At 40.3% G+C, this 27,566-nt stretch overlaps 2 protein-coding genes across 6 annotated transcripts in view; both read right to left on the reverse strand.

Annotated features, from left to right (window-relative positions):
• Positions 1-518: 518 nt before the first annotated feature.
• Positions 519-11,888, reverse strand: LOC121594253. 2 transcript variants are annotated; one of them, XM_041917324.1, is made up of 4 exons: positions 11,604-11,888; positions 9,301-10,118; positions 1,259-1,636; positions 519-1,174 (listed from the first exon to the last, which is right to left on the reverse strand). In XM_041917324.1, exons 2-4 carry the CDS (start codon positions 9,425-9,427, stop codon positions 1,011-1,013), a joined length of 669 nt encoding a protein of 222 aa, XP_041773258.1. In that variant the 5' UTR covers positions 9,428-10,118; positions 11,604-11,888; the 3' UTR covers positions 519-1,010. The 2 variants fall into 2 exon arrangements, with proteins under 2 accessions (XP_041773258.1, XP_041773257.1); XM_041917323.1 differs by having other exon boundaries at positions 1,232-1,636.
• Positions 11,889-22,955: 11,067 nt separating this feature from the next.
• Positions 22,956-27,566, reverse strand: part of LOC121593151 — a 30,379-nt gene continuing 25,768 nt past the window's right edge. For all 4 annotated transcript variants that reach the window (XM_041915270.1, XM_041915269.1, XM_041915268.1 and 1 more), the window contains one exon: positions 22,956-27,488. In XM_041915270.1, the coding sequence (XP_041771204.1) occupies positions 26,528-27,488 (961 nt within the window). In that variant the 3' untranslated portion in view covers positions 22,956-26,527. The remainder of the gene's footprint in view (positions 27,489-27,566) is intronic.

The following is a 27,566-nucleotide window of genomic DNA, read 5'->3' on the forward strand; positions in this document are numbered from 1 at the left end:
AAATGAAAAAATAATAAGAATGAAATATGTAGAACAGGCTTATTTGTATAATCAAACTGTTTCATTACATGAGGAAAAAAAAAACAATATAGAAAAATTTATCATGAATGGAGTGAAGCGAGTCATAAAAAGAGTGATCGTACAATTTTCAACAATATTTTTAACTGTATTTACGTTGAAATGAAATATGGGGAATTCAATGATTATCTCTTTTTATGCTATGTTATGGAAAGCCATCAATATGTTGTATGTATGGTACAATTGATTTAAAGCAATATTGTTAAGCAATGTAAAATTGGTTTGAAGGAGTGAACTTACTGAGAAAAACAGGAATAGAGGGAGTATGAACAATCAGAACACTGGGTATTACAATATTTGTTCATGTATCTTCTTTGTACAGCATCAACTGTATCATCGTCCGTGTACATCACGATGCAAAGTAAATCACGCAGCTCATATATTAAAAAATGCCACAAATGTTACAGAATTGTGATAACAACAAAAACAGTATGTTTATTCCTAACACAATAATACATTTATTTTCAAACTTTTCTTTTTACAATTACTTACACGTAAAAGGTTTATATACAATAATCCCGATGAAACGCATGTATCGCACATTGAATGAGCTAGAGGAATCTAATGTAAAACTACATCGAAACAATGATTCGTTAGAAAATTTCCGGCACGTCCCGTAACCAACTGAAATTGTGTGAAAAACTTTCAAATTGTTCCAATTATTTCACAAAGGACACAAGTTTTGTTACAATGTACAGGGCAGGAAATATGTTTGGTTTTTGAATTTCCAATGCATAAATGATGCGACATAAAGGAGGGAGTTTTTGGGAGTGTGTGATGTACTAAAGGAATAGTCCATAGTGTTCCAATGGACTGCACTTGTCGGAGTGTTGGTGTTCGGGATGTGAAAAGGTGGAGTGTACAAAGGACATTGGGATTGATTGCAATATGAAAAGACTTGTCGAAGTGAAGAAGCCATGGCACTACCGTACTCACACATCCGCCTTGTCCGCGGCTGGTGGCATCGCGTCCATCGGCATTCCCTCCTCCTTGGCGGCGGGCACGGATAGTGTGTTGAGCGTTGCCTTGGGTGAATCGGGCGCGGTGCCTTCCTCCTCCGTCCCAGCGCCGGCCAGTATCCGCTCGATCTCGGGTTCTGGTGAAGTAGTTTGCAAACTGTCAATCGAGTGGTTCGGGGACTTGGGCGCATTACCTTCGAGGTTAAGGATCTCGATCGTACCGTCCTCGTTGGAGGTGATGCGCGTCGTCATCTCGCTGTGTGCGATGCCCGTCTCGGCGTCCCGCATCAGCTCCTCCGTTTCCTTCATCAGATCGTCCGCCATCCGGTCCGTGTCGTCGCCGAAGCTTTGCGCCTTGGTGAGCAGGTCGTTCTTCGCGTTTTCCATCTTTTCCGTCTCCTCGACGCTGTTCTGCTTCGAGCCCTTCAGCCGTATGATCTGATAGTCCGGGTTGTCCCCGCTGTCGTGCCCGTTCGTGGCCGGCTCGTGGCCGTCGTCCTCGTTGACGTGATCGGATTTGTTGTCCTTTTTGCCACCCAGCACGTTTTCCAGCTCGTGCGTAACGTTTTGGACGGCTCCCTTCACATGCTCACCGACGTCTGGAACGACAAAAGCGACAAAAACGGGTGTACCGATTAGAGGCAAAAGGGTTTAGTGGGAAGTTACCATTGCCATTTGTTTTGCCACTAGCAACACGGGCACGGTGGATGGTTTGAATGTTAAGTTTGAAAATAGAAATTAAATTCCAATCCACGGGACAAAACGTATCAAAAATGCTAGGCGTACATGCACAATCACACGCTCGGTACACATATGCCGTCAAATGCCACCCCAGATCCGGAAGCCATAAATAAGTAACCTGTCTGTGTTTGCGGTCGTCAGCAGGCCGGGCGTGCGAGGTGACAGCGCAACACATGGTTAAAGTGAAAGGCATATGCATAAATCTAGCCTACATTCTGCAGGGTGAAACTGAGGAGAAAGTATCCATTTGGCATGGCAAAAATGAAAGCCACTCAATGTAGTGTAAGCCTTTGGTAGAGGTTTTCAAACCAGGTTTTCAAAGGACAAAGACATGTATTACATTAATTAACATTCAAATAGGCTGTAAAAAGAGCGGCATGTTTTTTTTCCTGAGCCGTTGCGGAAAAGAAAAGCAAACGAGAAAGCTTTTATGGTGAGCTTTCGGTTGCAACGTTCACTTGCTCTATGCGTTTTTTTCCATCCTTAACGAACTGTGTGGCGGCTGCAGGCCGGTCTTTGAGGTTTCCACTCAAGCCACAGCGGTATGCCGGTTTTTCTGGCCTGGTAGACGATGAACTATTTGTGGGTAGCAACAGAATGAAAGCAGTTTGCATTACGGTGGTTTGCGAGGCTAACGAGTGTAAAAAAACCCTTGCTTTTGTGATAGTTTTCCGCTGCTCCTGAACATTGTAAGCGAAATGAGATGATTGCACAGGTGAAAAGAGGCCAAAATGTTAATTTTAATGAAATTCTTTCCTTTAGCGATGGTTTATTAATACTGGTTCTTTGGAAGTTCGTATCATTCATAAAAAAATCATTAAGTAAATGATTTCAAAGAACATAATTATACATGGGTCCATGTACTAAAATGTAAAATAATTCTAAAAATATTAAGCATTCCTGATGTACACTGCTACTGTTTATAAACGTTATGTTGAGCTAAATTTCACATCGATTCAATGTAATTACTAGCGGTCTCTTTACGCCCTGAAAGAAGAGAACGAGTTTCAAGCAATATGTCTGTTTCGCCATAAAATTGTCGGCTCCTTGTAGGCATGATCTTGAATTTATTTCATTCGACCAACTATCCCTCATTAAAAACCTTGTTGGCCTTTGATAATGTTAACGAGGTTGCTTCAAGATACAGAGGTCTGTTGCGGTAAGTGAAAGGTAAACGTCACAACTTTTACACAGACAGATAACAATGTTTCGTACTTAACCTCGTTATGCCCATGGAGACATTAGGAGATAGGTTGGCTGTACCCATGACCGGTTAAGTTTGTTGTTTAAAATATTTTTTTTTACACCAAAAATAAACCAATCTATAAAGAATACAAATTGATTGAACTGAAACAGTGAGCCATGGCAAATAGATAGATGCATGGAGTTATCAAGCTGCTTTTTAAAATATAACATCTTAAGGTTCAACTGGTGATCATATCACTTACACTCATGTGATATATTGTTTTTGAAATGATTATGTCATATTTCAATGATATTCTTTTCACTAATTATTGAAACTGGAATCTTCAACAATCGAAATTATATATTTTACTTAGTATATACATTTTACTTACTTTACCTTCACTGCAATCATAATTGTAGCTGAGTGAATGGTGTAAAAATCTCTCATTTTGTGGGTTTTACTGAGGATAGTTTGACTATGATCCACAAACATTTAGCTGTTATTCATGATGAATATTTAAATGTTGATTTCTAAATGATTCTTGACTGGCTAATTGGATTAATAATTGTGCCAGATTGATTCTTTGATAGTGTCACAGCAAGTACGACGTATTTGTTGATCGATTAAAGTCACTGTCAAACTGGGCCCTAAATTTCAGCCATTTCATTCCATTTTCATGTCAAATTCAACCATCACGATCGCTCCATTTCAGTAACAGTCCAGTGCGTTGAACTGCCTTGACCTGTGTCAAGGATTATTCATCAACATTTCACCGAAAGGTCATCATCGGTGGGTAGTTGAACGAACGCCGCGTTGTAGCTAAATCATGCATAAGCAACACGCGTCCCAGGTGTACTTTCAGCCGTACGATTGAGTAATTGTTTATTGCTTTCGGTTGCCAGTGCGTAGGGTATAGATAACCGATTGCCGTTTCCGAAGCACGATTCCCAATAGACGTCTGGTGTTTCGGTTCCGTCGGTTGGATGCTTGCTAATGGGTTTATTGGTGAAATAAAGTTCCGTGGACATTGAAAAAACAGTAGACCCTCATTAGTTCGCAAAAGCCGCAGCTGGTATCATCTGGTTCCCAGCTTCAGCCAAGACAGAAAAAGAGTATTTAAGAGCCAAAGATGTCTCCTTTTTACTATCTCTCCACCGCAATCTATGCGGAACTGTACCCGGTAGGGTTTGGGATTTTAATGTGTGTAGAGAGAGAAAGAGAAATATAGAGAGTGAAAGTGAGAAAGAGAGCTAGAGGGAAAACGAGAATTTTATTATCTGTCTCGAACTTTATCCATTTGTGCTGTTAAGGACGATCATCAGCAAGGTGTTGAAAGTAACGTCTTGCATATTTCAAACACTTAACGTTCGCAGTTGGAAAGGCGGACAGAAATTCAATTACCGATGGACCGCTGGTGGGACAGTCCTGTGTGATAATGCTATTATGCGTTGCTTTTGTTTTCTTTCATTTATCCCCCAGGCTCTATACCCTTTTCCAGTTGCCCATGCTGCTGCCCATGGAGCTGTGGTCCACTTGTTGGCTTGCGATGGTTCATTGTTTATTTATTGTTCAAGAGCTGGGTTGGAGTTTAGTATTACCGGGGAATGGGCAGCTCCTAGGGACCGAGCGATCGTGTAAAGGGGATAATAAAGGATTCTTGAAGATAAAACAATTTGTATCGTATGAAGACACTGTGAGACACCATTTAGGTGCGGAATGAAGATTCCTGGATCGAAGGGTAATTATAAAATTATGATTCTTGAGACTAATTTTAAAATAATGCATGAAGGTTATTTAAAAAACAGGATCACAGTATAAAAGCAAAAATAAAACGATAAAAATGCCTCATTTTAACAGAAAGGTTACAATTCCATCCTAAATTCTTTACGCAATGTCTACCCCAATGACATTTAGCTTTCGAAAGCGAACACGAACGATACATGATTCGAAGCGAAAGGAAGGAAAGCAGCAACGACCCTGCCCTTGAACTTTTGACTAGGGTTACTTGAGCCGAACAGTCAACCGAACAGTCCAATCGCATGAGAGCCAACCAACACAAGAAACGAAAAGAAAACAAACTACACCCGACAGGTGAAAATCGAAGCAAAGCTAATAAAACAAAAAGGCGTATTAAAGGCGTACACATTAAGTGGGAACGAGTGAACAATTTACACGGGCGTACGCCCAGACAGTTCGGACAGAATAGATTCATCAAGAAGGAGCAGAAAAGAGAATGAAAAAGAATAAAATAAACAATGGTAAATCGATGGATTTTCCTTTTCTAGTTGCAAAAAGTCACCGGAAAGAGAGACAAGCTGGCAGTCGAACCGCAAACACAGGGCAGGAAACCAAAACAAATTAAAAAAAAAAAACAGAAAAGAAAGAGAGAAAAAACAAAACTATTCAAACCAAAGAAAGGAATTCGAACAATTCACAAATGAAGGAGGAAAAGAATGATAAAACAGCCCCAAATACCGAACGGAAACAGCAACCAATATTCGGCAGAAGCTCATTAATTATTCATGATTCTCTTGTCTTTGTTAAGGTTTGAAGGAAAGGCATGAAATGTGAACCAACATGTGTGTGTTTGTGTTGTGTGTGTTGTGTGTATGCTTGTGATGTTTGATACCTTTCGTCCTGCAGTTGCCTTTATATGCCTTATACATTTTAGGGGGTAAGTTTATTTAAAGCATACGAAACCAAACAGTATTGTTGAGCCACTTCAAACCCGGGGAAGGTAAATGTCACGGGTGAGCTTTATTGTGTTGCTGTTTTTTGTTTGTTTTCCTACGGCAAGGGAATCAAACCAGTAGCTTCGTAGAAAAGCAATCCTGGGTACATCGCACATTAATGGAGGAGATGTTTTGTAGTAGAATAAGATGGCCAAACCATTAGCTAGTGGCGGTAGTTGGATAGAAATTTCGTCATTGTTAAGAAGGGCATTGAATTATGGGCAACGCGCAGGATAAGCTGAGTGGTGCTATTAATACATTTCGAGTGATTATATAAGGCATTCTCCTAGATTGTTCCAATTGGAAAAGGTTCATCCGTAGGGGAAAGAGCTTAACTCCTGCATGTAGCAAGCGAAAGTATTTTTTATGATGATATTTTATGTGAAATTATCTAAAAAAAGCACACATTCGGCAATGAAGATCAGCACCTATATTCATATAAAAATATGTTTCGTTGGTCAAGATAAACAAAAATAAATAAACAACTTATTAGTATGTTAACGAAAAAAATGTGTATATTTGAGATCATGCTAAAATGTTTTTGAAAATATTTGAAACTAGTTATGTTAGAAGGATGAAATCATGTGATATGTTCAAATCCAAAAAGATATCTTTGAAAATTTTTAAATTATTTTTTTTGTATTTCAAGCGTATTTACGCAATTCCTTGATAGTGGTGCTTTGGTAATCTATCGAAAATATCCATCAAATAAATTACTAACAAATTATACCCCCATTGTAATAGAATAGACTATCAGACTTCTTTCAGCGAAAAGTTTTTGCCCGTAACTGATATCGTTCTAAATATAGCACACCTCTCGCCTAGAAATCACGATATGGTGACACCTTTTGGTACTTTTGTGTGAGGTCTGAGTGTGTTGGCAAAAAAAAGGAAAAAAGATAAACTAAAACCACCACCAACGTGCGACTGTGAAATGTTGCTCCGTGTACCGTTAACCGATAGCCGCGTCGTGGAGCGTGTACAAATCAAGCCATGAATAAAATTAAGATATGCATCAATGCTTAGATTGATGGTTAGCTTTCGGCGCTATCCAAAAGTGGAATGTAAGCACCACCGAACGCTCGTGCGCCGGAATGTTGGTGGAAAGATAGGAAAACAGGTGAAAATGGTGCACGAAAGCACTCGAACACTTCTTCCACTTTCCAATATTCGAACAGCACGCTAGAAAACGCTTCAGCAGCAGCAGGTACAGAATCGTATATTTTTGGCAATATTTTAACCGTTAAAAATCGTTGACCTTTTGCGCGAAACTTCGATTTGCTACAGTGATGGATGCTTTACCTTCCACTGAAGAAGTGTTATGGTCACATTGTGATTTTTGAAATGCTTCATTTTTATTGTGTTGTTGATTCGGTCCAGAACCAACCATCAGCTCGGACATGCAAAAACCCGCCGATCCCGCCGGGGCCAATCAGCGCCACTCTCCAATCAATCCATTTAGTGGAGAAATTGTAGTCAATTTACTCACGGGGGTTTTCCTTTTGTAAAATCACTCTACTATCGATCGACCCGATGGAAACGCCTGGTGCTTGTTGATGGATGGCACCGTGGTGTAACGTACGCGTGTCTGATAGCGTAATAGAGTTTATTGCCCGTAATGAGGCACCCATTTGTGCTGGTGGAATAGAATTTGCGTTTGTAGCGAGCTCCCCTTCCCGTTTAGGGTGGGATGTTAAATTGAGTGACTGAGCTAACAATGGATGCGGTAGCCATCAATGCATGGGAAGAGGAAGGCTGTTGATCAATGGGCCAGAATATAAATAGCCGTGTCAGTCAACACACTGTCGGATTGTTTGAAAAAGTAAAACGATGGCATGCATGTGTGCCCGGCGCTGGGATGGCATCGGAAAGGATGTATTGTTTGAACAAACTGACAGCCTAAAACAACAATGGAGAGTCGAAGCAAACTTTTCTAGTAAAACAATTGTAATCATGTGTTTTAGTTAGTTAACTTTGACCAAGATTGAAAAATACTACGTTATTCTACAATATCATGTTGAACAGTGATTTTTCTTTTCTTTTGTCAATCATAGCTTAAGCAATGAAATAGCTGTCAAATAAGTAACAATATATAAAATTATTACATATGTCATTAGCTGTGAATGAACAGTCAAACAGTTTTGCTGTATTGATAATCATTATGCATAGGAACATATAAGGTTATTTACTTGTTAATTACCTTATAAAAAATAATATTATTTCATTTTTCAGAAAGAAATCAAAAACTTATTTTTTTATTTCAAGAGAAAAGGTCGTCCAAAAACTAAAACCTTTTTTTTATTCAGGAGTAACGGTCCAAAAAGGCCGTATTGCTAAAAACTTAAAACATGATATTATTAAAAAATAAAAAATGTATAAAATTTTGTAAAATGGTAATTTGTCTTGGTTCTTAGTTTCGAAATATTTTTTTTGTAAAATTAATATCTATTTAGAAACAATTTAATGTTAATGAAACATGCTCAAAGTGTATGGTTTATATTGAAACTAAATGTTTGACGGCACCTTTCCGTATTACTTTCCATTTTTACCATAGGTACAACCAGGGAAAACATCCTGATGGAGACGCCTGGTACCTTTTATTTATCTTATTGTACTATTCATTTTTGTATTAGCTTGTTTAGTTTAGCTTCGATTTCACCTCGCTTCTGTATGTAGATACTTGTCTGATTAACATATAACGAGGATATTATGCTTGCGTTACACAAATAAAAACATAAAGACAATATTAGTAGTGCAGTAGTTGCGAATGATATTCAGAGATCAATGTGAAGTATTCAATGAAATGCGCGCTATAAAATGAGCTTTAGTAAATATTGATGCTTTTTCAATTTATTAATTGTCTGACCATCATTAATTGACTCTTCTTCGAGTCATTAATTTTCAATTTCAAAATAGCTCGCAAATGCAATAAATGACTGCAACTCTACCTAATAGAATTAAGCGTTACGCAGCGCTGACCAATTCATGTCATTTGAATGCAGGCTTGGCATTCAATGTTGCTACACATAATATGAAGCCATTCCAATGGGATGAGATGTCGGCAAGGCTCATGACGTTAAGTGAAGCGAAAATGAGTTATCATTCATTTACTGCGCTTGTGTCTCGTCTGTGATGGTTTGTGGGCTATTTACCAATCAAAACCCTAACCTATTTTAGAGTTCGGACGATCTAAACTGCATCTCAACCCTTCACAAGTCCATAGCTAAATGTTGTATGTTGTGTTGTGTGTTGTATGGAAAGCTTAGGCGTTTCAGCTTATGTCATTTCAGTTATTTTAGTTGTCAAAATGTTTAAATTAAAATATATCAAGTAATTAATTCATAATATTCTATTTATTCAATGCATTCTCTGAGACAAATTTTGCTAAGGTATTAATACCTAACTAATGGATAACAATGGATAACCTAGTAAATCACCCTCCCCATCCCCACACCAAAAATACTGTTCACCATAGTAGCTTGTCTAGAACTTGTGAATTTATAATGTACAAGAGATTTGCAAATTTCACCCATAAAGCTGTTGTGTTTCAAAAAACCCACCATCCACCTTTCACCGTTCGTGTGCAGTAATTAAGCTTGCTTACCATTGATCGCCGCTTCGCCGGCATGCAGCACGTCGGACGCGGTTTTGGTGGCCGCTTCTTTGGCTGTCTCGATGACGCCACCGGGACCACCACCGTTGATTAACGGAGAACTGCTTGCACAACCCATCGTTCTTTACGAAATGTTTTGGCTTCCTTCGCTAAGCTCTTTCTCCTGCTATCGCTCACAGTATATGCAGACACACACACACAATCACACAAGCACACAGCACGAACACTTCTACACCCGAAAATGGGACGTTTGGGAACACTGCATAAATTGCACTGCACTTTAGCTTGTGCGAAAGTTGGCCCCTTTTAGCTGTGACTAACGTAAGGAATGGTGGCGATTGTGAAAGCCGTTGACTTAGCTAATTGTTTTCAATTACTGACCCAGTGGTAGCCTTCGTAAAGGGAAATTGCACCAGTAGATTGATTTTGGCAGCTGGATCCAAACCGTTTGGTTTGGACAGTGTTTTTGTTGCGTTTGGAAATAAATTCAATTTCCCTTCATCGCCCGGCCCTGCCAAAGTTTCCCGAGTGGGTTTGTTTAATTGATACCACTACACAAATGCTACTAAACTAAAGGCACAACACCACTAAGTAACCGTGGAGAAGCTCGCCGTGAATTGTGGGTGTTTGTTTTGCAAGCAGTTTGAGCTTTCTTTCCCTTCTCGTGAAAATCTTGAAAGGTTACGGATCGCAGGATTCACACGACTTACTAATGCCGGAGCTCAAATTTTCCGTGGATGCTCCTTTCTACTCAAGAGCGGGCGCACACGTGGCAGAAAGTTTTCGCCTTCCCGGCTGTGGCGGGTGTTCTGTGGAAGACACAAGAATAGATACGGTTTCAGTTGAAACTGGAAGTTTCTGATGTGAATGCGTGAGACAGTGAATTTGGATTGGTTTTGGGGGGAAGGGAAGCAAACACAAACGGACCAAAACATTAATCAACCCACGGTGTAGTTTCTGTCGGTGCTCGGTAGCCCAAGTGACGACGACAAAGTTTGTGGCAATTGGTTGATTGATCGGAATTGAGTATTAGTTAGTGCTACGCTTGTCTGTTGGCTTTGTTTCTATGAAGCTCGATAAAATGTAAGTAGGAATTGTAAATAGTTACCAAGTTGTTTACATTACAAAGTTTTTGTTACTGTATTTTCGGTTTTACCTTTTTTTTATTTGTAGATCTCTTCTAAACAACGTTTGTTTTTGAGCCTACAACAAGCGTTGGATGAATTCAACTGAAAATTATTCATTTTTTAGGCTTCTCACTTTCCAAAATAGGATATGTGCTTTTTTCATAGAAGTATGCATAGTATATGCTCATAACAAATCTTGAAAATCTTGAGAAAAAATCGTTAGAAACAACCGAGAAGCTCGTTTGTTGCCTAAAAGGTTTCATTCGGTAAACAAACTATATGCTTCTCCTCTAAAAATACAATATATTGTGCGTATCCTGTGTTGTACAAATTCTTAAGTTCTGATACAAAGGTTTTGGAAATTGAAACAATTTTTTATCCGTCAACATTTAAAGCAGGAAGCTGGAATAAGAAAATGTTAAGTTTACCGAAATCAATTAGAATAATTAAACTCCATTGTTATACTATTTTTTATGAATCCTACACCATACCGCAGTTCTGCGTAAATGGGCAATACAATTCAATTAAACATGAAGCTATGAATAACGCACACCACAATTGCAATACCAAACCGCATATTGCTCTGTAAGTGGGCTCTCAATTAAATCACAACACGCACAATAAATTATACCGACCGCACCACATAACGGCAATACCGCCAACAGTACCGATGAAAGCGCTTTACAGCTCCCGTTTTCGGAAGCTTTGTGCTGCTTGGCCACACTATCTTTACGGATTTGTAGTTTAGATAAATTATGGTAATAGTATAGGCTCGTGAATGAAACATTTAATCACAACCACCACCCGGTTGTACTGTATAATTTTCAGACAATAAAACAACCGTCCGCATTTTTCCATTCAGACTCCAAAACAATGAACGCAATTCCGTTTGATCCAGTATGCAAAATGGGGAAAACTTTGGACCCTATATTTGGGTCACTAAGGCAGCCGAGCGGGCACTATCAGTGACCCCAAAAAGTCGAACAATGTACGCCGAAAAGAGCTACAGCGGGACGATTTACAAAGCAAAAAAACCTCGCGCATGAAAATTGTTTCTCGCTCTTATTAAACTACCGGGAGGGATTTAAGGCCCGGAACGGGGATGAAGGGATGGGATGTTTGAGCTGGGAGGTAATGTATGTAACCCAGATTTGAGGCTGCCATTACCTTTAGCTTTGACTTGGGTCCAATTAGGACATGTAGACGAGTTTCCGATACAAGAAAACGACCGTTCGATTCGAGTTTTTTTTTCAAACTGGTTCAATAAAGGATCACGATCAGATTATACACCGACACTGCAAGGCACTTAGGCACACGATTTTGAATTGAATTTACATTTGGTTTAACAGCTAACTTCCATTCCTCCACAAGCTATTCCACTTGGTTTCAAAGTTAGTCGTTGTTGCAGGTCCACGTACTCTGCGTCACTTTCAGCACCGTCTCGTCTGAGGGTCACAACAAAACTGACCAAAGTCCAGACCTCGTTCGAGTCTGGCAGGCCTTCCCTAACCCACAACACGCTGCTTGCTTGCGTGTTCGATTGAGTTTTTTGTAATCCACGTTTGGAAAAGTTTTTTTTATTCTTCTCCTCCTTCAAACTCCGGAATCCAGGCACTTCAGGCCCTCCGGGGTGGTGGTGTTGGAGTCTCTGAACAAAAAAGCGCGCTGGTCATCATGTTCTGGTGTGTGTGTGTGTTACCACGCGGTAACGGTGTGATTGTGCAGGGAAAAAGAGTGGGTTTTTTGTTGCTGCCAGGGGGTCTTTTGTGTGTGTGCTGGAGTCCTGTTGCAAGGCAGGTCTATTTTAAGCCACGTTGCGAGGGTCTCAACTGCGGATTGGTTCCGTCTACCGTCTGGGTAAAACTTGTAGTGTTTGTGCGTTTGTTGATGTATATGTGTGTTGAAGGGTTGTTTCAATGTGAAGGTATGGCTGATCCCATGGTAGAGGTTGGTGTTGCAAGGCAATCATATAATTATATCGTACAACGTTTCGTTTCCCTTTCACTGTTGCTTTCCGTTCGAAGGATACTTCTAGAGTGTTCAGCTAACCCTTGAATGAGGGAGGATTTGTGCTGCATATGTAACAATTGTACATTACAAATATTAAAAATATGACTTTCCTGTTTGTTTGCCAGATTTCATGACACGATTTACAATCTTATGACATGACATGAAGCAACTATTATATATTTTGTGAAGGCTCGAGTTTATCTGCAAATTGATTACCTCAATGCCAACTAATGTTGATAAACTTAATACATTGTTCAGTATAATGAAGAAATATATAATGTATGCTGAATTGTAAAACATCGTTTAAAGTTGTTTCCATGAATAATTTCAGGAATAATTTCAGCTTTCAAATGGCAATGAGGTTGGAAGATTACTTGATCTCCTCATAATTTTGTAACTGAATTTGACGCTGAGTTATAAAAAATATGAGTAAAGCTTTACCAATTTTCAAAATTCCAACTAAATGCCTTTTTTGAAGAAACACAAAAACAAAAACCAAATGTTTGTTTTGTTTTCACGCTACATCAGTTTGCTTTTTGAATAATTTATGATCACTCAATAAATATCTGCATTAAAATCATATTGATGGAAATGTTAGCTTCAATACGTAATAAAAATATAAATCAATTTTATTGAAGGGCAATGTAGATGCTAGGCTGCTGGCAAAAATATTCGCATTACTAGAAGAAGTAGGTACGCTTTCTTGAGATTTTGTAATTCTTGTAATAATTTACCATGTAATCTCGAAATCTCAAACCAAACCCAAAGTATGATGTTGAGACATTATGTCACAAAGATTCCCAAAAGTGTAATAGCAACCTTAAGTCAATTAAAGACACGTGGCAAGAAAATTAGTATGCAGCACACCATACTCACGTAAATTACACTTTATTACCAATTTCGAGCTGTACGTACAAGGGTTACGCGCGGTCATGAAATCTGTTTTAGAGCGATCCCGATTTTTGGGTGGTATGGGGGAGTGCCAACCGTGCCGCCCCACAAGCTGTTGATGAATTTAGCAGAATCGCGAACGTATTTCGTAAGTACGGTAGGTGAAGTCCGCGACATGTTGATTCCTTGGAAGCGTTTTAACACTGGCCGCGGCCACTCTCCAGCGTCAACACATATATGCATGACAAGGCTTGGTATTGGCGTCTAGTTTTATGATAGACCTGTATGTTTGTATCCTATCGTAATGAAGTGAGTGTATGTGTTAGGCGGACCATGTATTCGAGTCATCGGTAAGTCCAAAAACAGGCTTGTTGTTGGTCTATATTTGAGAGCCAGAAGAAAAGAAGAAGGAGAATGAGAGGCTTGTACAGTGTTCAATATACACGAGCCAGATACATTATGTCGGAACGATGGTGTAGTTTCGTCGTATGTGTGTTTCTGGTTAACAGCTTTAGCGTCGTCTTCACACACTTACAGGTAGTCTACATCGTTCCAAACGGTGGTGAACAGTGCAGCACACTGGCAGTGTGTATGGTTGGCTTCTTTCCCCGCTTACCGGTGGTCTTACAAATGGGCTTTAATTAAGCATTAAGCACGCGGGAAAAGGCTTCACCGTGGAGGTCGTAGGTGAAAGGCGAACCGGTTTCGCAAACTGAACGTGACGCAATTAATTGCTTTTTCGGTCAGACTTGTATTTGGGCATTGGAAGGCACGAAGAGGCTCGAATATTTGGTTTCATTTATGCGAGTCATTTACGATTGCGTTGAACCAGGGAATTGATATATTCTGCTGTTTTATCAAGCTTTTAGCGTGACGCACAATACACATCTGTATAGGTAGATTACAATGGCCCGATTGAAAAGAAAACGATTCTTTATTCTTACAGACGCTTTTAAAATGTCGTGGCAAAAGTTTGAGCCTAACGGGTAGCAGATGGCGGTACAGCAAATTTCAAGCTGTCGGGATTAAACTTTCGGTCGCGGTAAGGGTGGATTTGCGTTGTCCGGTCGAATCTCGAAAATAATTTTCTCTTCTTTCTCTTTCTCATAGATCCTTGACCGTAGAAAAATTAACAAAATAATACAGTGCCAGTGCCGGTGTAAGGGGTGTAAAAATGAGCCAAATAATTGTGCCACTGTCTGGAGGGGTTCTAATAAATCACCAACATGCACCACTGGACACGGTTGACCACCGTCGTCGCGTTGGTTGTTCAAAAGTGGAAAATAATTGACTGAACAATGGGTAGGACGAAACAGAAAGAACAACAAAAAAAGAAGAAAACGTAAACAAAGCACGATTTGCCTCGTTTATTTTCACAACACCCTTAGTGGCGGAAAAAGGGTGCTAGGGTTGACCGCAATCACACTTACTGTTTGATTGAGTTTACATCGCCATGGTGCATGAAATGGAGTAAAATGATCATTATTAATCATAGTTTTTTCCGCCTTATTTTCTGCACCTGGGTTTCTGGGTTTTAATAGTTTAGGGTGGATTTTAACATGCTTTATTCTTTTTTTAGACAAGAAACGACATACTTATTGTCGATATTTTAGAATTATGCCCCTTTTACGATAGGTTTTGTAGAGTTTATACACACTAAAAAGAGGGCAAGGTCACTATGTACGAAAGTAGCACTTACACCATCCAACCTGCAAATGCAACCTGGCTGTTGCTATGTCTTGTGCATTCCTACTGTTCAATGACGATCGTCATCATCATCGCCACCGCGAGGAATGCGAGTAACAATAGACAGGACATACCCGCAGCGTTTGTCTTGTTTCGGCCGAAGCGACATAAATTGATGTTAACAAATGTACGCTAGACATTTAACCTATTACGTCGTCGTCGTCGTCGTCGTCGTCGTCGTTGTTGTTGTTGTCGTCGTCTTCTGGCATGCCCGGACGTGGCGTAATAGTTTTGGCCGCTATTTCCGTACAGTGGTGCACGATCGGTGCAAACTTTTGTTGTGGTTGTTGTTGCAAAATATCCACTCCACAACCAAAGGATGAAGAACCGCTTTTTATTGTTGCTTTTGTGTGTAGTGCCTCCTTTTGCTTACCTTGGCCGTGGAATGTTGCAGTCAAAAGGGTTGTTTTTTTTTTTTGCTTTGTTTGGGTGGCTACCATTTGCTTTGTGTATTTTTAATCAAGGTACCCGTAAGCATACAGCCGTAAAGCGTATTTCTGGGCCCGATGAATACTAGGCGATATTTGAATGGTTATAGAAACCGGGGCGCATCCGCTCGAAACTTTGGAAATAGCAAAAGTTCAGGAATGTAAAATGATTTCGTCTGGCGGTGATCGTATTTTTGTACGAGTGCGCTTTGTGCTGAGCTTGAACGACAAAGTTTTCCGCTGTTGAAGTAGACTGCAAATACAACTAATGGGGGAACTTTATCACATAAATATGCAACGAAAACAAATAAAATTATTGTTACTGACCTTGTTATAGTTGCAATATCATGCATTCATAGAACGCATTCTGAGTAATTTTTGAAGTGAGAAAAAATAGATACAAATTAGCGATACTAAAATAGTAACAGCTAGCCGAGGATTGAAGTAGTTTGATGAATCAGGAGTCATCAAGGATATATTTGCACTATTTAAACTCATTGGAGATTAAAAAATATGTCCAAAGCAGCAAAACGATGGTTTTAAAATGAAGCATGGAATATGTTATTCATTACATTAGCTTTATGATAGTTCCTCCTGTTATCTGAATAAATATTAAAGAGAAATACTGGAAGAAGAATAAATATAAATAATAAAAATTGAAATAAAATTTAGATATAAGAGCCCTAAACAATGAGTTCTAAAATATTACCACTTCAGAAATCGGACACAAAATGCGAGGAATATAAAAAAATTCGTTTCAAACACAATTATTAATATTTTTGAAGGATTTGGTCACGGTTTTAGAAGGATTTTTTTCCTGAATCTCTTATGCGGTTGTGGACAATATAACTAAGTAAAAAATGTGTTTAATAGGATGATATAATGTACGCACTGGGTTTATAATTGCCGGTCTAAGCAGATATTGAGTCCTTTAGATTTTAAAATATTTTTTTTTAATGCAAACTTAATTTACTTTCATTTGTAACAAATTTGATGTGAAAGCTTGAAAGCGCCCTATGTAAAAAGTCCATGCCTTTGCCTTTGTTCTCTCTATATTTGGTATATCCATTGACTCATGTTGATATAAGTTCACTGCAGGTTGAGCTGCTAGATTAGTTTCAATCCACGTGCAACCCATTAATTCCCCTCTTTGCTAGTATCTGCATCTCCTCCCTGTACTACGCTGTTTAATTCAAGTCTTAACCTTGCACGTGCATGGGTCGACAAGTAAATGGGCAATGAAATGAAGAAAGAAAGAAAAAACCCCTTCGTGTCAAAAGATCACGTAAGCGGTGGTCCCGTTGCATCTCACCAAGCAACCATTGTGCCCATTTGCATTATTCGGTTCTGCAAAGTGCACCCGGTGAAAATCGATAATCGCCCGAGACGTGCCATTGTATGCGTACATGTAATCTGCAGTTCCCGGTGGAAAATGTTTTCCCTTTTACCCCGGGCGATAGCGTGTGCAGCGCAGGGGTACGGATACGGAAGTTCGTTCATGGTTAGTGTTGACGATTGCTGGCGATATTAATCGTCGATCGTCGGTGTGTTGTTGGTTGCTGGATCGACCGTGGCAACGGTAACACGCAGACTTTTATTTACGTTCAGCCGGCAGCGTAATAAATGCATCGAGGTGGAGTGTTATTGCTATGCACCGAGCGAACCTTGATGGGCGTGCATAATCATGTAAAGTCACTTAAAGGTCCCTATGCAGATTAGCTGTTGACTTTAAAAATTGCACAATGCAAGTACCATAAAAGGATCGCCTTAAGGTTGATTATTCCAAGGATGGAAATGATAGGTCAAGGTAGGGTAAACAGGTTTTGCTCTTCTGACTTATGAAGATGTTCACAGACAAACAGTAAACCTTCTCGAATAATGAAGAAGGTTTTGTGCATCTCAGCATACCATTTTTGTTGAATGGGGATGGTGTTATGCTTAATTATCGTCTGGAGATGGAAACAATAGCAATAATGGCGACATTGAGTTGAACACATTGATCTACCTACAACACATGCACTAAGGCAGATGATGTATCAAGTTAGTTATGAATTGTTTGGAGAGTTTCTTTTTATGGAAAACTTACCACTGAATTTATATTGCAAAAATCATTAATGAAACCTCACAATCATCACACATGTCAACAATATTTATCAAATTCAAGAGTTCCAACAACAGTGAAACAGTACGTGTGAAACTAACACTACTTAGTCTTTCAAAAATGTCCTAAATACTAACTAACGAAACATCTCTCTTGTTAAAAAATAACTGAAAAAATGTTGTAGAAAAAGGAATTGATATCGAAAAAATATCTTTTATCGTTATCGTTATCGAAATATTATCGTTACAATCTCTCCCATCATTTCTTAAGAAAGCCAACCCAATTATCGATAAACCGAACGAGTAAACATGATCCACGAGCCTTTTACCCTAAACTAACAAAACTCTGCTGAAAGTTTTCGAACGAATAATAAATGTAGGCAAATTAATTTTAACCTTTCTCAAAACAACGATCGCACGCATCTACATCATTGTGCCGGTTCCATTGCTGTGGTTAAGTTTCCCCTTCAGCTCAAGCCCATCAATGTGGCGATATTCGCCTCCCCATACAGGAAACTTTACTCAAAATGGTACTTGAAAAGTTCGAATCAATTCCGATGCCTTTGCCTCGTTTATGAGACGGGAAGGCAGTGTGTACCCCAACGTGTCAAGTTTGCGTTAAATTGTGCGCAACATAATTTTATCGTTAATTAAACACTCATCGAGGTGAATGTGTGATTGCACTTGAGGGCATGGTGCTTCAACAAAACGTTTCAAACAGCTTCTGGAGTATCCTGTTGGATGGAGTATATTTTACTTCGAAAGTCGTTCATCTCGGTGAGAGTAGAAAGTTTGCCGTGGGCATAAAGAGTGTGAAGAGTTGGTTGGAGCAGCAATCTCTGTGAAACCATGCACGTGACTTGGTTGATAGGGAGGATTTGAAACAAAACTAAAACAATTATGCCTGCATTAGTGCAGTTGAAGTAATTTCATGCAGGTTTGACACGAGGACGAAATGGCGAGAGGAAGCTACGATTCCTTAAAACATTTTGCTTTATTTTTTTCCTTTTTAATCATTGTTGCCTGGTTTGGAGCCTGAACTGCATTGCAATTTTTTTTTTCAATTAATGAGCTGTGTTCAGTTCAGTTTCAGTAAAAATATGTTTAAAAATTTTTTTATATCATGTTTGAATACTTTCAATTTAAAAACACAGCAAAGTACGGCTTTTTGAAGTACGGCAGAAGAGGATGTCCGGCTATCGGCTATCGGCTAGAACCAAACGATCGAACAAACTTGTCTACAGCAGGTTGACATCAACTTTAAAATTTGGTGTATCGATATCCTGATTCATAGTTTTTCACGTATGAAATTAGGCCGTCAAATACCTTTCATGAAACTATTAGGAATACGTATTTGGAAACATAAATTGTGGCTCGAATTTAACGTTTAAGTGTTTAAGTGTAATCAACGTAAAGCAAGTAAAGAACAGGGCTCAAGTAAAAGTAAAAGTAAACGTCTGTGCAGAATAAAAAAACATTGGTTTTATTTTCTAACCATAAGAAACATTTTATCGAAACAAAACTTTGAAATAATCAATGCATTGCACATTTTCATTTTAGTACATCCACTTTAACGGCACACCAAAGTTGAAGATAGATACGTACAAAAGTCACAACAATCGAATCACCTGATTATCAAGAATTATGGCCATCATAAATTATATTTCAGACCATTTTATCGAGTCCAGCGTGATAGGGTGCGTATTCATTTTCACCCCATCCAGAAGCCCTTTTATTTAAATCTGGTTTGTGCGCATTCCATAACCAAAACAAAACAAAAAAAAACTCTGAAAAGCTCTAAAATATGTTTTACGCGCACGGCACAACAGCTCCGCCGGCACCACCAAAACGATTTGTTCCCTTTTAATGGCCCGAGCAGCAGCGGCAGCCACGGCAATCGGTAGTTGATTGTAAAGCAATCAAGCAGGAAATCACACCCGAGTGGATTCATTTGTCTGTTTTTCCACTCATTCTTTGCGCGAAGCAGGGTTTTAAAGTTTTCGAGGGTACAGCTTGGGCACAACACTCTCTCTAGGGACCATCGCGTCAACCCATCCCGACCATGGCGGCTGATTTAATTATCGTTGCTCCCTGGATGATAGCGAAGAGCATAAGGCACGAACTTTCTCACCAAACCATGCATAACAAGGGCATGGTCGGTAGCGTGCACCGATTTCTTGACGGTTTGCTGGAAGAATCGCGCTACCACCAGTGCCAGCATAAATCATGAACGTTTATAGAGGGAGCCACCTGCCCCTCCCCCCCTATTTGTCTCAGCCCGTCCCTTGTTAGTGGTTTTCCAACCGCCCCTTCACAGAGTCTATTTCCAGCAATAAAACCTCATCCCACCGTCCGGAATTCGTATTAGCTCGTCTGCGTATTTTTTTTATATTCCGCCTTCTTGTCCCATTCTTTATTTCTGGCTAATCCACCGGTGGTGGCGATGATGGTGGTAGTGGTGACGTTTTGTGCTAGGAAATAGAAATCGTTTTGCCCTCCCTCCATCGTTAGAGGGTCAAAGTTGTGCCGTCATCGAATTTGATGACGACGAACTTCGTTCGTTTTTTTGAAATTATTTTTCTTGCTTGAATTGATGTGTTGCTGCCTAGTACGGTTATTGCTTTATAGTAGGTGGTTTCGGGTTGGAATTAGCAGAGGGATATTTTTGCAAGTTGGGCCATATTTATGGCCGGGTGATGAAATAATTATTCGCGCGCTGCAAACCCGTTTCATATCGTTTTGTATGTCCTTGAGCTTTTAACATTTTTTCTGGGATTTTTGGAGTGATAAATAAAAGAAAATAAAATACTAATTCACGGATTTTTACTGTCGGAGTATTAAAAGATGTATAAGAACGAACGAAACATTTATTTTTATATATTTAAGAAAAAAGCTCTACCATGAAATATTTTTTTTAATCCTTAAAGAGCAAGCTCCGTTGCTGAAACTAATCCATTTCTTTTACTCCTAGCAACAGTCAACAACCACGTTAGGCGCGGTGCTCAGGTGTGAAGTGGAAAACAAGTTGAAAAATCCTTGAGAAGGTCAATGGCGTCCGCCAGGTTTCGGCCATTCCCTTTTGGAATTGGAGGCGTGTGAGGTACGTTTTGAATGAGAAAAGAAACGAACCCATCTTGTACTGAGTCATGGTTAAATTTCCGGTCACGCAAACGTCACCAAATAACACACAAGATGAATAACGCTGATGGAAGAAAGTGACTAATTATTGGCTTTCAGAAGTAAGGTTTCTTTTATTCGTGGCTTTTATCATGCCGAAGATGATTTGAAGAATAAAAATTATTTTAGAACAATATTTGTGTTATGATAAAAATCAAAGATTTGTTTTTGTAGAACAAAAGAAATGCAGCAAACTTCACCTTTAAAAACAACAATGGCAGCACCATAACTTATCAAGCTTCTCGCTTTCATTTATTATAAGAACAGGGAGCGATCAAAAAAATCCCGAGCACCCTTGAATGCTTCCGAACAAAAGGAATGGGAATGGTGTAAAAATGTGGAAACCATTTCCTTTCGACGGGAGGAGTTTCCTACCTATTGTAGCATCTGGCATTCCGATAGCGTGGTGCAACGGTGCAGCAATGCACCGAGAGGCAAATGTGGTTTCCCGAACGGAATGCTTTTGTTACCATCGTCGTCGTCACTCTTCAGCTCGTTAGCGTGAACCGATCGCGCAGCTAGCGGCGGTGGTGATGGAATGTGGGTAGCGCAAATAAACCGACGGTGTACCCGTCGTCAAAGACTAGCACCTTTTGTTTCCCTATTGTCATTATGGCTTTGCGACTCGCCGGGCTGTGCTGCTGGGAAGGAACTCGTGGAGAAGTGTTCGCAATAGAAAACACTCAACCATATTCCGGTTCGAGGGTAGGGTTTACACCTTTGCAGGCGGCGGTAACGATGGTGGTTATGTCATACAGGGTTTTACGACAGCCACATACACACACACATACACGAACGAGAGAAGGTACCAAGATGATGACTCTAATCATCCAAGTGCTCTGCTTGCTGTGGACATTATTCCACGCTGGGCGTCTGTAGCTAAGTGTTTGCGTAAATGATTTGCGTGTGTCGCTCGGGAAGTGTTTTTAAGTAATGGCGTATATTTTTATTGACTCGTGTAAAACGAACACATGCACGAGACTTTTTTTTAATTTTTATTCCAGAAGTCAATGTTGTGGTAAAGATTTGAAAGTTCAATAAAACGGCTGGTAATATGCAGAGTATTTATGAACGTGGGATATGTTTTATGGACACCATCAGCATCGAAGGCTTTAAAAATGTTATGACTGGCGTAAAATATCGAAATATAGCTAGCAAAAATGTTTTAAAAATGATCCATATAGAAAACAAAAACCATTTTGTTGATGAATTTATTATCTACCAGGCGTCTCCATTACGAGCCGATCATCTTTCATGTGGAAAAAGATGTGCAAACCTTCTGGAGATAGGATAGGGGGACATACTCTACTAAAAGGGGGAAAAATTAAATAAGAAAATTACAATCATTGCATAGATAAGAAAACTAGAATTAATTATTAGTGTGATATGATTATCATTTTACCCTGTACAAACACGCATTTTTATTACATCAAAACGACATTTATTTACCATCTTCCTTAGGCATCGAACGTTCGTCCATCTTCACACAGTGCTCAAAGTAATCAATATCAGTTTTCCGTATACAAACGCTAGAACGGTCTCGGAGAGTATATAACTTTTACGCTTAACAATTGCTCGTTTTGCTTCACAACGTTCGCTGCTCAGCGTGTGGTATGAGAGTTCCCATCCCCTTCTAAACTATTTTCCGTACGGTTGACGTGCAGAGCTGGACAGCATGGAGCAGGAAGCGCATGGAATGGTAATGAAATATTTCACCTTTAAAATAGAAAATTAAGAAAAAAAAAACAAAATAAAATATCATAAGTGCCCGAACAACTTATCCGCAGTGGTAAGATAAACTTCTACATTCCATGCTTCCAGCTCTACGTTGCGGGGCTGTTCTCTAATCTACTCAACTGCATGACCACACGCAAACTTGCCGCGGGAAAACGGTCCGCGGTTTGAAAAGCTCGTAACAAACAACATATACTTGAAGCTCGTGGTCCTACGCGGGGAGTTAATTTGATTTTCCACTCACATTTGTGTTGACATTCTGTATGCTGCCCACCCAGTGCACACAGTTCCAGTTGTAACCGTGTGCGTGTGTCCGTTTCGTTTCTTTTTGGCACAATATTTTGGTTTTGATGCTTACTTGTGTAGTGGTACGTATATGAAATAAATAGACACTGATCTATTCACTCAAATATTGTTTCTACGTTTTTTTAAGTTCTTCTCCTTTGGTGCTTCTATGTGTGCATCTGGGTGTTTGTGAATTAGCGCTATGTTACGAATAATTTCTGTGATTGATCGGTTTTTGGGAAGGTGATGTAAATAGGAGTGGAATGAAATGATGAAAAGTGATCCATTTCATGCAGATGTTTCTGTTTCTAACTGTCTTTTGTATGAGTGTAAGCCCAACCATTCACAGAGTAGCCTTTCGTAAACCGACCTCGATCTCGTGATCACCATTGTAAATATTATTTTCTTCTTTCCTTACTTCACTGCCCAATGTGCAATTCCTTTTCATGCGCTATTCATCTCGGGTCACTTGTCTTCCCTTTCCCCAATAATCACACTCACCACTTGGTTGTGTAAATATGCTCTGCTAACTCACTGTACAATATCCGGACAGCAAAAAAACAGCGCCAAGAAGGCAAGTGTGCACACACATTGCATATACAGTAGAAGGTAACAATACGATAAATATGTCCTCCTTGCACATGTTATTTGTTTTCTTCGCTACTTATCGTATATGATTGTTATTAAGCTGAAACTGAAACAACACGCACATTTTAACCTAATCTAATGCAATTGTAACCACATGTACATCTAGTTTTCTTTTTTATGTCACCACTGTGATCAATTCTCACGCATACATTTAACAGCACATGCTATCGTGCGTCCATGGAAAACTGATCATCGTGGGATTATATTCACTCATCGTATTTGTTACTCATTTCCCGTGCTGTTAGCTTGCAGCTTCCCTAACAAGCCGGCTGGCTTTGGTGCTTTTGATTGTTTTTGTGGGCCGTCGTCTCCAAAACAATCCCTCCCATGGCAAACAAACTTGTAAAGTGTAAGTGTGACGGCGTGTGGTTAGTGGATGCCGTAGCCAATTTGCACACGCTCGACCGATTGAAGCTCCTTGCATTGCCATTTTCTTTTTTGTGGAAAGTTTTTCTTTGAACGTTTTCTTTTTTTATGTTTTTCCTTCTGCTCCTTCACTGACACCTTCAAAAATCTGCTGTGCACTTGCTCGTATTTGACCTCCTTACGTTCGTTTTTTTTCTCTCTCCTTCGTTAGTGGTATTTTACTTTCTCTTGCCATTTCCTTATCCCGATGCTAGTGTTGAGCGTAAACATTCGTTAGATATTGAATTTATCGTTTCAATTCTACCTTATCCTTCTTTTGGTACGTTCCCGTTGTCGGTTGGCCCGTGAAACCTTGGGAACGGTGATGGTTTTGGGCAGGGAGATAGCAATTTCAATTTCACTTCGTGCTCCCATTTTTACCCCAATCGTATCGGTTCTGGCTCGATTGCTTTGAAGTGAAGCTTTGAGTTTGTGGTGGTTTCTTCCTTTCTACTCTTTGTCCCGTACGTGACCCAGCTTTCCTGTCTGTTCTGTACTGATTGCCCCAGAGAGAATGTATTGAAATGTGGGGCTACATTTACATTGCCGTCGGTGTGAAAGGTGCAATGGGTGGAAAAAGCGAAGCGTGTAGGAACGCTGGGTAGCACAATGTGTGTTTGTTATTCGGATTCAAATAATTGACTTTGGCATGTGCACCTGCGGAAAATATACCACTTTCACTTAGGCTTCGTGGATTGAGTTTCCTGTTCGATTAGGTTAAAGTTGAAATGGAAGTTCATGTGTAAAAAGATTGAAAAAGTTAAGCTGTTTAATATTTCCCTGTGGCATATGTAACTTTACGAAAAAGTTTGTTGGTATCAAATAAAATTAACAATTACTTTAACTGAAATAACTAATTCCAGCCAACGAAACCAAGGCACCGATAAAAATAAACATCGCCAAGCGACGGCAAAAGGTTAAACTAAACGTCACTAAACGAGATTGGAATTGTTGTGGTTTTCCGAGCCGAAATTCCCTTTTCTCTAGGGTGAAAAACAACAAACGATGATGGGTGGATTTCATTCTTTCCACACAAAATTAACTCACTTACCGTATGGTTGACCTCGGTGGTTAGAAAGTTTTGCGGGACCAATCCGGTGTAATCCGATGACACAAGGTCCTCGGTCGAGTGATCTGTCCCGGTGGAGCAGATTAAAACTTTTGCATCATGATGCTTTATTGCAACGGGGAGAGCATGGTATCATTATGTTTGCCCTCATTTAGTTGAGAATTTTAGGAATGGTTTGTTTTACGACGATTTTTCTTCGAGCCAACATCAAATAGCTCCTAATTGTACGAAACGTTAGCAGAAATAGCCAACATTGCTGTTTAAAAACATAGCAGAGAGATTAAAAGCTTCACCGGAAGCTTTTATGTTCACTATTTGGCTCCAATTTCACTACACAAGCAGATACTTTTGCAAGGCTTCGATAAGGACAGTAGATAAAGAGTGTTTGAGTTAGTTTTTCTTTGCCAACACGTCCAACAGCGGAAACGTCATCAAAACACTCGTGCAACATCCCGCCCATACTTTGCTGTGTTTCTATCGACTTGAAGAAATCTGTTGGGTAGTCTCAAACTGAACCCGTATAACTTGACCTGAAGATAAGCTTGCTTGTATGATGGATGTTCAGTTGGAACAAAGGAAAAGGCGGCCAAACATTTCTGTAAAGGGTCAGTTATCACGAACCCGCCCACGTCACTGCAAGGATGTCAAGCGTGATGTTGGAGATTTGGGGCGAACAAATGGACGTCTTTTCCGATGGGATGTAACATTTGCGGTGGAAAAAGTTGAAATCACAACAGATGGAGCGCCACTTTTTCTGCTACATTAGTGATTGTTGAAAGTGCTTTACTTTTCTGACATTTGGAAGATCAAATCAAGAGAAAGAAGATGAAGGAATGGTGGAAAACTAGGAAAATAATTTGAGGAATGATGTATGTATAATAAGTGTACATAGTTGAAGAATTACAATATTGTTTGCTCAAAATCGTTAACAGCTTTGATATAAAAAACAGGATTCCCAAGACTCCGAACCATGACCTCACAACAACCTACTTATAGCGTGTCGAATTTAATCGAAAGAAAGTCTAATAACCGACGGCTAGCAAATTGAAATTCCTGGCACATCCCATTCGGTGTAATCGAAAACTGCACCAAACGATTGCAACCATTCGACCTCAACTGCATGTGTGTGTGTGTGAGTGTGTGTGTGTGGGTTCGTGTTTTATGTCAGCAGGATATCGCTGCACCATGCTGTAACTGTCGTGAAGAAGTAAAAGCGCTTTCGGCAACCAATCTCGCGAACTATCTGCTCCTTTTCGTCCCTGCTCACAAACAAACACTGCCCCTCGAGGGCAACACTTGTTTCCTCCTTCGTTCGTTTCTATACATCCCCGCACGAATGAAATTGAATCTATCGAGCACAGGCCCAGGGCAGACCCACACATGACGCGGCTTACCTGCGGCGAGGTGACGAAAAGCTGCAGTAATGTTGGAAGCAGCCACTTTTCAACACTTATCGAGCGATTTTCACACACCTCACCGTTGCGTTCTGGTCGTCCATCTTCACTCGTTCTCCTGGGCAGCGATGAAAGGAACTCCATTAAGAAGGACCGGGTCGTTTAAGGGCTTGACCCGGGTTAGACCATACACCGTTATTGGCTCTATTGTGAGTCTACTTTCTCGTCCTTTGGCACAGCATCTTCCTTCGCTTGCGATAACGCCGTGTGGTTATTGTTTTGCTTTTCGTTCTTCTCTTCTGACCGGGATTCCACGTTCGTGTTGGTAATGCTTTCACTCGCATCCTGTTTTTTCACTGTTGGACTACTGCAGCCGCTCATCCGCTCTGGTGCATCCTGTGTAGAAGACTCTTGCTGCTGCTGAGGCACCTCCACCACCGCCATATTGCTTGCGGGCACCGGCGATATGTCCGCCACGACGCTAATCACGTTCGAACCCATCTTCCGGTATTCGCCCTCTATCGAACCGGAAGACACCAGGTATGTGCCCGGTGCATTATCTTGCCCCCCACCGTCAGCCAGCGTCTCCTGCGGGCTCGTGCTAGCATTGGAAAACTTGCTAAAGTTTTTGCTGCGCCGCTCGTGTATGACCTCGATCGAATCGTAATGGTCGTCGTCGGCCGGGCGCGTCTGATGCTGGAAATTGGGATAACGATTGTTTCCGGCTGCGTTTCCGTTCGGCGCACCGGCACCAGCGCTAATTACGTAGATCTGGTCGTACTCGTTGCTAAGCTTTTTGCTCGCACACTTTGGTTTGGGTTTGCGGAAGCTTTTGCTCGAGTTGCTACGGTACAGAGGTTGCTGCTGCCGGTTGGGTTGCTGGTGCTGCTGATTTCCCTGCTCCCCGGACGCCGCCCTCTCCTTTAACGCGAGCACAAGTGAGTCCGGTCGCAGGGGAGGATTTGCAACGGACAGCGGTTCGGCAGGGTTGGGTGAGGGATGTTTTTTATTGCTCTGCTCTCTGCCCTCGCCGTTAGCCTCGTCGCCGGTGTGATCGTACTCGGGGGAGCTTTCCTCTTCCGGTACGCATGGTTCCAAGCTCGATTGACAGGAGAGATTGCGTTGACTGATCGCCGCCGGCTCGGAGCAAATTGACAGCTGACTCCTATTCGAGCGAGAGAGAGAACAGGAGAAAAATGAAGCTCAAAAATATATCATAAATATGACTTTTCTTTTTTACTAT

Source organism: Anopheles merus, chromosome 2L, assembly GCF_017562075.2.
Source record: "Anopheles merus strain MAF chromosome 2L, AmerM5.1, whole genome shotgun sequence".
NCBI classification, from domain to species: domain Eukaryota; kingdom Metazoa; phylum Arthropoda; class Insecta; order Diptera; family Culicidae; genus Anopheles; species Anopheles merus.

What these genes read in the sequence shown, in the direction of transcription:
- LOC121594253 (XM_041917323.1), bottom strand. Translation starts at nt 9,427, where the DNA reads ATGGGTTGTGCAAGCAGTTCTCCGTTAATCAACGGTGGTGGTCCCGGT. An exon ending in CGGCGAAGCGGCGATCAATG is followed by an intron (nt 1,637 to 9,300) that starts GTAAGCAAGCTT and finishes TTGTCGTTCCAG; the next exon opens with ACGTCGGTGAGCATGTGAAG. An exon ending in CGAGATCCTTAACCTCGAAG is followed by an intron (nt 1,175 to 1,231) that starts GTAATGCGCCCA and finishes CTACTTCACCAG; the next exon opens with AACCCGAGATCGAGCGGATA.